General features: G+C 35.4%; 1 protein-coding gene and 1 long non-coding RNA gene across 2 annotated transcripts; one reads left to right on the top strand and one right to left on the bottom strand.

Annotated features, from left to right (window-relative positions):
• Positions 1 to 2004: 2004 nt before the first annotated feature.
• On the bottom strand, positions 2005 to 8275 carry LOC132035512 (NADH dehydrogenase [ubiquinone] 1 alpha subcomplex subunit 6-like). Its single transcript, XM_059425801.1, has 2 exons — positions 7964 to 8275; positions 2005 to 2477 (listed from the first exon to the last, which is right to left on the bottom strand). Exons 1-2 carry the CDS (start codon positions 8174 to 8176, stop codon positions 2292 to 2294), a joined length of 399 nt encoding a protein of 132 aa, XP_059281784.1. The 5' UTR covers positions 8177 to 8275; the 3' UTR covers positions 2005 to 2291.
• LOC132035513 (uncharacterized) lies at positions 6543 to 8226 on the top strand. Its single transcript, XR_009409285.1, has 2 exons — positions 6543 to 7287; positions 7902 to 8226. It is a non-coding gene; the product is annotated as an uncharacterized LOC132035513 (long non-coding RNA).
• Positions 8276 to 12752: the final 4477 nt, after the last annotated feature.

Below are 12752 nucleotides of genomic sequence, written 5' to 3'. Positions count from 1 at the left end.
AGATATGAAGGTTTGGTTTAAAAGGGATGAAGATTTGAAGATTTGATGGTTGAAGATAAGGAGATTTCGAGATCACGAAGTAGATAAAGCAAAGAAGCGGAGTTATGAAAAGATGAAAGTGAAAGGTGAAAAGTGAAAAACGCAACTGTAACTCCCTTATATAGATGGATAACCATGACAGTTATTGAAGCCGACTAATCGAGAAGGACACGTGTCCGAAATTTAATGAGATGTGATTTGAAGCGACGTGACCCTGAGGCGGTTACCGAAGTTGGTCATTCAGAATGAGACACGTGGACGAAGTCAGGAGGACGTGACGTGAAGAGACGTTATGATTCCCGCTTATTTTAGAGGCAAGAATAAACTTATTAAGGAAGTCATCGGAAGAGTCTTTACCACTTCCCGTCACTTCGATGAAACTCTGATCCGGAAAGTGTGGGGACTAACTGTATACGGTAAAAATCGGGGTAAAAGACAGGTCCGAATTGGCGCGAACGCGTTCAACTCTGCTTCAACATCGAAGGTATTTTACCGGACACGGTAGACCCGAACCTAAATGAGCATATCCGATGTAGGTCCGGATAATCCATTATGGAGCGGCCACGCGTCACCAAACCATTCCGCCATCTGGCCCGACAGCGATCACAGACGGTGTCGACCGTACGGACAACCTTATCCATTTTAGGGTTTTTCTAGAAAGGCTTTTTGGCATTGTATTAAGGCCCATTTATGATTACCTATAAATAAGGGCTACCCATCCTTTTTTAGTTTGCTTTTCATCATTCAACAACATTGTAATCAGAAAAGTGTTATAAAGATTTCCTTAAGCATTTTGGTCCGGATATAAGAAATATCTCCAAGCCGAACCAATCCGCTACATTGGCTAACTCTTCCTTTCCAGTTTTTCTCATTACTGCTCAATAATATTTGCTATCACTTACTAGTTCACATAATAAATATACTATAGGATCTCATATCATAAAAGATTAAGTTCATCCACATATCCTAGTCACCATTTACAAATTTAATTGTTGCTCACAATCCGGGGAAAACACTTTGAAGGGTAATCCCCGCCAAAAGAGAAGAAGAAGAAGAAGAAGAAGTTCGGCACTTTGAGGGTTACCATCCAGTATGTTATGATAACAAAAATAGTAAGCACTTGTAGCTCCATGGGAGGGTCACCAACGGTCCTTGACACAAGTAAAAATGAGAATCTGTATACGCCTGAAGATAATTCTTGTATTGAGGTACATTTATAAATTTTAATAATTCTTGACGGGTCAATGGTTAAACCGATAAGGAAAATGAATAAACAATACCCTACACTGTCAACCATTGACTATAAAATTCTAAACCTTTTTTCGGCAGTTAATATGATAACCCGATACTAATAAACCAATAACACATTGACATTTGGCTTATCAGTTGTGGTTTGATTTTGACCGGCCCTAAGCGACCTCTCTTTTTTATGTTAGTTACTAATATATGTTGTACATCAACGTTCTTTTTTGTTTCAAAGCATTGATAAACTTCCGAGGTTTCATAAACGCAACAAAGTATCGAAGATCAAAAGACAAATGATCGAGTTATTATACCCATTACTGAACTCGTACTTTTGATTGAATGTTGTGTAGGTGAGTTCTTATCATAGAAATCTACCCTGTGCAACAGGGCAAGTGTTACCTTTGGGATTATGACAGTAATGAAACAGCTTTCTTTTTTCCTCTTTTTGACAGCAATGATGCTTGAGGAAATCGCGATTTTTACAGTGTGCTTGCTACCTCCGCCAACATAGGTATCGGATAACTTTATCCTCCAAGGCTTAGCACATGAAAATGAGAACGCTTAGTGCTTTTCATTTCTGTTAAGATTTGAACCCTGATCTCACATTACTTTCACCCACTTTGGTGACCACTAGGCTTTACACCCTTTGGTGCAGCAATGCCACAGCTATTAAGTGTTCGGTTATAAAGGCAGACCCCTAACAAAGCATGCAACATAACATAGTGAGCAAATGCAATTGAATCTTACATTAGGAATCTAAAATTTGTCAATTGGTGATACAGAAACCATGATTGATTGAGCTCATTAAACATTATGTAATGTGGCTATTCCCAATCAAAAAGAAATTGTCAGTTGGTGGTTCTTGACTCAGAGCATCATCTCCAATTAAAAAAAGGGGGAAAAACAGACAAATGTGCATCCAGGTGTAGAATGCAAGTACATGTCACCATTATTGTGAATTTTACCCACCAGAAAAGACCACATGGCGTAGTTCATAGAAAGGTGATCTATGAGTAGTTGCTGCTATAGAAATTTTTCAGGAAATTGGATTTATCGTGATCTTTGGCTGCAAGGTCCTGCACAAGACCTTGGTTGCCTACAACGTATTTGCCAACAATGTGGTGCCTCTGCTTCGATTGGTTCACAATGTTCATCAACTCCTCCATGCCCTTGAACAGCAGCATGTCAATTACCTGTATAAAGATGAGTAATGAGGAAAATGTATGGAACTGCCTCGCTAATAGTAATATGAATGAAACTGTATTAAGGATAAAAGTGGATTCACGTGAAAGTATGATAAGTAGCACTAAGGGGTCATTCGGTAGGAGGTATTAGATAACTAGTATTAACTTTGGAAGTGTTTTCAACCAATGTATAACAAATACTTGTACTAGTTATACAACCTATTCAGTACTATTCTTATACATAGTAAACCATGGCATTAACAATAAAGGGAGACCAAGGCTCAAGTCAATTACTGCCAACCCCATTCTAATATTCATACATAGTAAACCTATTCAATACCAAGTACTATTGGGAAATTATGCAATTCATGTTAATTTAATACAACAAATCAAACAGTCAATAAACAATAATGACACTATAACTAATCCCAACATTACTATCCCAGCATTACCAATACACCCTATTCAGTACCATTCTTATACACCCTACTCTGTGGACAACTTCCAGAAATATCAACTTATGAGTTACAGGTGTAAACTGTTCCTGGGACATCTCTGGTTTTGCTTTCCTTATTTTACCTTTTCAGGTTGGGGGTTGAGAAGGTGGATATTGTTATAAGGGAAACCAAGGGTGCAGAAGTTCATATTTTTTATTTTTTATTTTTTGAGATGGTAACAAACTGTATTGAATCAAAGTGCCAGTGAGAGGCCATAGTTACAGGGAGTCTAGCTAAAACTGCACAAAAATTATAAACTAGCAACGAAAGACACTAGAAATTGTATGAGCGTCTGTGTCATCTATGTACTTTTCTTTACACCAAAAATACAAATGTCGAATACAATTAAGCTTCATCTTTTGGATAAGGTTGCTTTTTTTATCAAAACATCTTGAATTCCTTTCCTTCCAGATAGCCCACCATATGCATCCTGGGATCATACTCCAATATTTTCTTTGAGCTTTAGTCCCTCCACTTCTGTTCCAACTAGATATCATACCTAATGTATGAACTGGCACTGCTAACTCAAACCAATATTAGCAAGAAATATGTCCCACAATTCAGTAGTCACCCTACAATGCAAAAAAAGGTGACTGTTCGTTTCTGCATACAATCCACATAAGTGACAGATAGAGCCAACTTATATTCCCCTTCTTTGTAGTCTGTCTTTTGTTAAACAAACACTCTACTACCAACCAAACAAAGCATGCCACCTTGTATGGTATGTTTGTCTTCCAAATTCGTCTCCAAGGCCATTGTACCTTGTATGGTATGGGTGCAGAAGTTCATATCAATGTTCAGATTATGCAATCAAAGAGCTTCTTCAATGTGACAACACTTAGGAATCAAGGACATTGTAATGGTTGATGGCACATAAAATCATTTCAGACACAGCTCTTTATCTATCAACAAAAGCCAAGTGTATAAGCCTGCTGACTTTGTATATGTTGATATAGGAGCACTGCGTACTTTGATAGAGTGTTGACACGATTGATTTCTTGCATGTCAACATTTTTTCCGAAAAGGTAAGGTTTATTAAAAAGGAATCAAGAAGGTACAGGAAAGTACAAAGAACAACAACCCAGAACAAACAAAAACATCCTACAACCCTCCTAACAAGTTCAGGAAATCCATAAACTGATGCAGATCCACTAAAGAACTACATTTACACCAATAATATAGTTTATGAATTATATCTATTCTTAATTCTAGAGATGTGATCCCTATGCCCTTTGAAGCAAGTTTTGTTCCTTTCCAACATAAAGTCCAAAATATACCACAATGGAATGGTCCTCCAAAATCTGCTTCAGCTTTTTGGATACTCTTTAGGACTGCACTCTACCAACAAACACCTGATAGTCTGTGGCATCACCCAAGAGATGTCACACATTTAAGAATAAATCCCAGCATTGTCTAGATACTCTGCAATGGGGGAAAAGACGATTCACTGTTTCCTGATTTCCTTCACAAAGACAGCAACTGTTACATAACTTAAATCCCTTTTTCTGCAAATTATCTAGACAAACAAGCCTCCCAAGTTGCTATCCAGCCGAAGCATGCTACCTTTACCGGAGTTTTTGTCGTCCAAATCATTTTCCAGGGCCAATTGACAACTTCATGGCTTGACTTCTTAATTAACATATTAAACTTTGACTGAAAATTCTTTCCATAACCACTTACCCGATCACTGCATCGACCTTTGATCAATTGAGACTAAATTTAACTGCTGGAGTAAAAGACAGTAGTCTTCAACCTCCCCATCATTCAAGTTTCTTTTAAGTACAATCTGCCATCCTGAATCTGAATAAAAGTCAGCTATATTTATTTTTTTCTGACAAGGGAACCCGTAGCCGCTACCATTTGGGTGCGCACAGGGTAAACCCCGCTCTTGTGCAATGGCCCGCAAACCACACAGAAGAGAGAACCCGCACTAGGTAGGGGCATCAATGGTACGGTTCGGGCGGTTATTTTATAAAATTTATACCGTACCAATTTTTCGGTTATTTCATTTTGTAGAACCAAAATTAGACTTTTCGAAATTGTCCCATCATGTCGGTTTCTCTTCGGTATCGGTACGGTTCGATTTTTTTTTTTTTTTAAAGAACATTATGTTATAGTCACTAGTAAAAGTTCAAGACACAAGATCATACATACTTCTATAGGACTTTGACAAACACTCTCTAGATATTTTTACTGATTAAAAGGTGATGAATCAAGAAAACATGAAAGACGACAAGAATAGAGATTGATCCTACTATTCTATGGTTGCGTAAAATAATGTTAAGCAAAAAAAAAAAAAAAATTTAGATCTAGGGGGAAAAAATCAATCTAGTTGAGACTCAAGAACTAAGACTACTAAGATTGAGTATCCAACGAGAGAAGTTAAAATCATACGGGAGGAAAGATATCTAATACTTTGTAGCTTTCTATCCAAGATCGTTGTAATACCTTGTAGCTTACTAGTTATTACTCGAGATGCTAGAACTAATTTAATTTCAATAGGAGTAATATAATAGGTTTCAGAGTTGGAACTTTAGGTGTTAATTACGTTGCCGGCTTGTAGTCTTTTTCATCATCCCAAACCCAAGGCGAACATTTTAATATTTTATTATATTTAAATTTTGTATGTACAATATATTTTGCATATATAAACTTATTCGGTTCGATTCGGTATTTTTTCGGTTTATTTTTATAAAATTAAAAACCAACCTAATTATTCGGTACAGTTATAAATTTATACAAAAATCGTCGGTTTTATTAAAAGAAACTTAAAAATCGGTTCGGTATAGTACGGTTCGGTCGGTTAAGTCGGTTTTTTGAAAATCATTGACACCCCTAGCACTAGGCAAGCCCCGTGCGACGAGCTCGACCCAAAAGGAAAATCCTCTGTTGTCGTAGGCAGGGGGTTTCGAACCTGAGATCTCCACTATGGAAGTTCCGTGGTCACCAACTGAGCCACCTTTGCGGGAAGAGGTCAGCTATATTTCCAGCTTTGTTAATAGAGTAATTCAACAGATTAGAGAATTTAGATTTCAAACATTCCTCCCCTATCCATAGATCTGTCCAGAATTTCATTTTTTGTCCATTTCCAACTTCTAATTTAGTATATATTAGAAATTATTCCCAGAGTTTGCTAATGCACTTCCATATGCCTCCCTCCTTGAATCAACAAAAATAAATAAATAAAAGATTACTATACTCAAAGAAACACATTAAGACTCAAAAAGGTCATAGCTTTCTCAATAACCGTAAATGTCAACAAAATGCCACAGTAAATCAGAAGTACACTAAGAAATTTTTGTCCTCAGATTCAAATTTATTCTGTCTTTCTCTTTACGGAGCAGAAGCAATGGCGCGCGTGTATTTTCCAATCAAATAAAGTATAAAAATGTAAAGCAATGCCTTATCACAACCAAATCAAGCACCCAATGAAAGCATCCTATTTTATATCTCTCCATCAGTCATCAGCAATAACTTTCTCGAAATCAACTAATCAAGTAGCGGGCCATTTCTATACACCCAATTCACAACAAACAAAATCTTCTCTAATTGAATCGGATATCGCCTAACTCCACCACCTATGTTCACACAGTATAGTAGGTCACAAATCCGAAAAGGAACAGGTTACAATAGGTTATAGAAGTCGTCAACTGTCATTCTTGAGAACTTCAGCGAAATCAAGTAACTGGACAGAGCACTATAATAAATCTCCTATAGCTTGGAAATGAATGAAAAAAAAAACGAAATTACATGCAAAATCAATAAACCTCAATTTCCCCAATATCCAAAATATTCAACGCAGTTCAGTGAGTAAATTTAAATACTCAACAAGAAACAAGAACCCATTTCTCAAATTCAAATCATTAGCTCATTTCTCTATCAGTATGCTATTGAACAAAAAAGAAAAAAACATAATCAAAACTTACCCTTTACCCTATACTCCGCATAGAGGCACAATATTATGAAAAAAGATGCAATCTTTTACTAACAAATCAAACTAGATGTTAAAGGTATCAACTTTAGTAACCATCATAGGGTTGGACAAATATAGAAGACTGATACATTAGGGTTAGAGATATGGCATTTTTGCGAAGTTCCCTAAATTCGATGTAATATTATCAGTTGGCACCCATGCTACAAAAAGGCTAAATAATGCACTTGATTGAATGCTTAGTTATTTACTCAGAGGAATAGGGATCAATAATTCACACTTGATACTTTCTTTTTTCTCCATGTTATAGAAATCCTAGATTCGCCTCCGCACCTAATTCCCACACCAAGGTTTGCACAGCACAGTGGGTCACAAATCCGAAAAGGAATAGGTTACAATAGGTTATAAAAGTAGTCGTCAGCAACATATTTATCGAGATCAACTAATCAAGTAGTCACCATCTTTTTAAACCCAATTCCCAACAAAATAAATTTCCCTAATTGAATCTGATATCGCCAAATTCACCACCACCTATGTTCGCTCAACATAGTGGGCAGGGGAAAATTTACTATGTAAATTATGGTGCAAGTGCAGCCATGGTCTCCCCGTAAACTAGATATTTTATGTACGTCTTTTCTAAAATTTAAATAATATTATCTGCAGGCATCTATGCTCTAAAAAGACTTAATGGTGCACTTGGTTGAATGCTAGGTTATTTACCTAAAGGATTTAGGGATCAATTCCCACTTACTAGTCTCTCCGTCCCAATTTATGTGGCACTATTTAACTAGGCACGAAGTTTAAAAAAGCCTCAAATATTTGTGTGGTTGTGATCATATAATAGAAATGTGACATTCTTTTTGACACAGACTAAAAAAAAGCGTCACATAAATTGGGACAAAGGATGTACTGTTTTTCCCTTTTTTGTTTAGTGGTGCACCCGTGTGGTCTAGAAATCTTAGATCCGCCTCTGAATTTGTGGGTCACAAATCCGAAAAGGAACAGGTTACACTATGTGGACGGCAAGCATAAAAGTAGTGAATACAGATTCATATTTCGATTGATACCTTAGGGTTAGTGACAGTGGCATTTTTGCGAAGTTCGGCGGCGGCGGCAGAACGGAGTTGGGATGGGGTAACGACGTCGTGCAAGTTATAGACATCCATCACATGTGGAATGGATCTGCAGCAGGTCCTGAAGAATTCAAAGGTACGAGTCCGAGCTTCTTCTAAACTGGCTGAGTTTGGTGGCACCCTAAAACTCTTCAATATTTGGGCCATTCTTTATTGATTGATTTCTTAAAGAGCGATTGCTGAGAAAAGAGCAAATGCTTTGAGGAGGAGGCTTTACCTGGAAATGTATGAGAGGCTAGAATTTGGGAAAATGACAAAACTAGTCACTTATGTTTGATGCTAGATTTAAAATAGTCCCTTAATGCACTGAACATTTTTTATCATTTAAGTTTGCTAACAGTTAGTAATATTTTTAAAGTCTCCATTAAATATATTTATCGAAGAGGTCTATTTGATTTGATGAAAATTATGAAGGAAAAAAAAAGATATTACGGAAAGTCACATTTAATGATGTAAAGGATACATTTTGTAATTTCTGCTTTTTTTAGCTTCTTCTGCAGTGCAACTTTTTGAAATTAAGTCCAAATATATCCATTTCATAACTATGCAAAAGTTTCCATTTTCTAAAATATTTTTTATTGGTAACAAATTTAAACTTTATAAAATATTTATAATATTAATTTCTTTTCTAAAATATCTCTAATATTAATTTATTGTTATGATACTATAAGAATTTTTCAACATTTTTTATCAAAAATTTATATCCTCTTATCTTTTGATATTTATGAAAAAATATTCATTCTTATAAAAAGTATTTATTCTCTTATTTTTTGATAATTATCTTTTAACCAAAAATTTATCCTCTTGTTCATTGACTTGTTGCTAACTTTTTCTTAATTAATGTTTGTTTAGCTAACTCCAAAAACAATCGTGTCTATGATCTATATTTACTACCGGCAAAAGTAAATAACTTTCTATTATAATTGAGGGTTGATTATTTTAAATACTCATGTAATAAGAATTAATTCGAGATACACCCCTTGTCTTTTAAGATCAAACATTTACACCACTTATACTATGAGAATCATGCACATACACTCTCTATGGGGTATAGTCGTAAATAAATATATTTATTAAAAATAAATTACAATCATAAATAACACAAATTACTTAATAAAATATGCCAAATATTGTTATTAGCTTTCTCGCACATTAAGCAAGCAAGTTATGTTAGTTTTATTTAATTATAATATTTTATTATATAAGAATTCCTCATCTTTAGTTTATTTATTTATTCTTCCACTTTAAAATTATTTTAAATTTACTTATTCCAATAAAAAATTTATCTATGTAGGATTTCTTAAGAAGTTGAATTTTTTGTTTCAAAATTTGGGAATACAGCACTATAATTAAGACTTTTTAGTGTTTTTTTTTTTTTTTTTTTTTTACAAAATACGTTAAAATTCTAGTTATCTTTCCATTAAATACTCATGTAATAAGAATTAATTCGAGATACACCATTATATTTTAAATCAAAGATAGGATTTTCATAGTATAAGCGGTGTAAATGTTCGATTTTAAAATACAAGCTATGCACCTCAAATCAATTCTTATTACATTAGTATTTATGTAATTAACCGTCAATTATAATAAAAATTATGTCTTTTGTTGGTAAATAGATCTTAGTTTCGATTTTTTTAGTATTGGCAAAAACAAATATTAATTAAGAAAAAAGGACAACAAGTCAATGAACAAGAGGATAAATATTTTCTTAAAAGATAATTATTAAAGAAGTAAGAGTAAATAATTTTTATTAGAATAAATGTTTTTAATAAGTATCAAAAGATAAGAGAATACATACTTTGGTAAAAATTTGTTAAAAGATTCTTAAGATTCTTATAGTATTAACATATAAATTAAGAGTAAATTACACCCTATGTCAATTAGGGTAGCAATGCTACCAAAATTGACCCATTTTTTAAAATCTTTCAAAAAATTACCCACTCCCTCCTCTTCCCCCTCTCTCTCTCTCTCTCTCTCTCTCTCTCTCTCTCCATCCTCCTCCTCCCTCTCTCTTCTTCGCTTCGCCGCCATCCCGACGACGGCTCCTGCGATCGGCATCATCGGAAAAGACAGAGAGAGAGGGAGAGAGTTCGCCGCCCTTCTCTCTCTCGCTCTCTCACCTGCCCTCCTCCTCTTCTCTCTCTCTCTACCACTCCTCTTCTCTCTCTACCGCGCTTTCTCTCTCTTTCTCCGATGACAACGATTTTCTAGTGGCTCAGATCTGGCCGCCTCCTCCCTGCAAAGGGCTCAGGTCTGATTGGAAATCTAGATCTATCATCTATCAAAAAACTTATCGAGATGGCTGTGGAGTGCAGGTGATGATGATGGGGTTGGTCGGAGGTGGTTGAGGTTGGCAATAGAGAAACCGGGAGGGGCAGGGGTAGTGAAGGTATAATAGTGTATAATATTGTTTATGGGTGTGTATGGATATATGAGTGTATATGGGTTATAATATTATATATAGGTGTAGATGGGTGTATATGGTTATATGAGTGTATATGGGTGTATATGGGTCTACGGGTGTATATGGGTTATAATATTGTATAATGTTGTATACGGGTGTATATGGGTGTATATGGGTCTACGGGTGTATATGGGTTATAATATTGTATAATGTTGTATACGGGTGTATATGGGTGTTTATGTATATAGGCGTATAAATATGTATACACCTTCAAACAACTATATACATAATGTACTTGTCTTTTGTATATAAGTGTATAATACTGTATAAAAGTGTTTTGGGGTTAAAGCTTTGCAATGTAAGTTTTGGGCTATTTTTTTGCAATGTAAGTGAGCAAATTGTATGTTTATGAAATTTCCTCATAAATTAATACTCCCTCCGTTCACTTTTACTTGTCCATAACTTTGCACATCCCGAAGGCCACACACAAAGATAGAATTCTCCGGATTTGAATGAGGTGATCCCAGGGGATGGATTTTGAAAGCAGAAAAAAAATTGGTACTATCGAACTTCAGAGAAACACAAAGTTGACATTGCAGCGATGTATCTGGAAGGCGATGCTCTTGATCTCTTCTCTTGGATAAATTGTTAGCAAACTTTACTTTATTGGAAAGAGCTTGTTAAAGCATTACAGGAAAATTATGGTCCAGCAGAATTGCAAAATCCAGACGAGCATCTTTGTAGCATTAAGCAAACAGGTTCTTTACAGGAGTATCGTCAAGAATTTGCAAAATGTTCGTATAGGGTCACAAACTGGCCAGATCACTATCTCTTAGGGGTATTTCTGAATGGGCTAAAGGAGGAATTTAAATCTGATGTTAGGATTCACAAGCCAAAAATAATTTACAGGGCTATGAGTTTGGCACTTGAATTTGAGAATAAGTTAGTTCCAATTCGCAACAATAGAGGGTCCAATTAGACACCAAACAGCAGACCCACAATTCGTTAGCAATAGAGCTCACTCGGATTTAGCAGATTAAAGCTTTAGAAATGGTTTAGAGTTGAGATAAAGCTGAGTTTTTTTGTATACACGCGTAATTATTACTTATTTATTTACTTTGACCCATGAGGTCTCAAAAGGGTAAAATATTTGGCCCTCAAGTTTGAAAAATTATATATTGTTACACTTTGAAAATTTCATGTCGTTTACATTATGAGTAAACTAACGCAAGCCTAAAATGGACATGAAGCTATTACACGGTTAAGGAAGGTATTTGATAATTTTAAGTATGTGCCTTAAGTTTTGGAGTCAAATGAATTGGTGGAAGTAAGTTCGTTAAAGAAATTGGAATCGGGGTCATGTTTTGGGAAGATTTCGTATCATTTGAGTTATACATTGATTAGAATCACCTTGAGAGGGAGATATATATCCCCTTAGATGGTTAATGAAGTTTTATACAAGTATCAAGAAGGTTCCATAAGGATTGGAGGTCAAACGAATCGAAAAGAATGCATTTTCGTGAAATCGGGGAAAAGGGGGCAATATGTGGCCGCATACTCAATAAGTTAAGCCGTATATTGGCCGAAAACTTACCCATTTTGAGTTTCACACTGCCTCAGCACCATCCTCACTATGCTGAGTGAGATGCGGTCGCATACTGAGTATGCTAGGCCGCATCCAGCCCCAAACTCAAGTCGGTGGACGATTTAAAAACCTTTTTAAATCCCAGAAGACCCCATTTTTCACATTAACCTTCCACACTTATTTCCCCATATTTCTAGAGAGTTCTTTAGAGTTCTTCAACATTCCAAAACGTTCCACACCATTACAAGGGAAGATCAAACATCAAAACCTCAAAATTAATCCATGGAAGATGATGGCTCTTGCTTCTCTTCAAAGTTGTGATGAACTTAGTCTTGAGAGAAGTTGAGTGAGGTGAAGTCCTTCTATTATAAGGTATGTTCTTCATCTTATTTATATGATTGAGTTGATTTAAAGGTTTAGTAACTCTTGGAAAGGAAAAGAATAAAAGTGGAGAAGTCATAAAGTGTTGAATTGAAGTTGATGATTATGAAGTGAATTTGAAAGGGGATTTTGGATTAATTTGAGATTGAATTGAATATAATTCCTTGATTATGGTATTGTTGATGTTATTAATGATGTTTGGGAGTTGTTTTGGAGTTTGGTGGAAGTCGATAAAATAGGGGAAGTGCTGCTCAAATTTCGTTAGCTCGCTAATTAATCTAGTTGAACTTAAGGGTGTTTTCAAGACTTAACTTTAGTATAAATCCTCTTGAATGTAGATTGCGGGCTTG

Source organism: Lycium ferocissimum, chromosome 10 (genome assembly GCF_029784015.1).
Source record: "Lycium ferocissimum isolate CSIRO_LF1 chromosome 10, AGI_CSIRO_Lferr_CH_V1, whole genome shotgun sequence".
Taxonomy (NCBI): domain Eukaryota; kingdom Viridiplantae; phylum Streptophyta; class Magnoliopsida; order Solanales; family Solanaceae; genus Lycium; species Lycium ferocissimum.
This window is presented reverse-complemented; position numbering and strand designations above follow the sequence as displayed.

Bases quoted from the DNA above. Each gene is read 5' to 3' on its own strand.
- LOC132035512 (XM_059425801.1), bottom strand. From the start codon at position 8,176: ATGGCCCAAATATTGAAGAGTTTTAGGGTGCCACCAAACTCAGCCAGT. The intron at 2,478-7,963 runs GTATCAATCGAA...ATCTTTATACAG, and splicing joins CCACTGTCACTAACCCTAAG to GTAATTGACATGCTGCTGTT.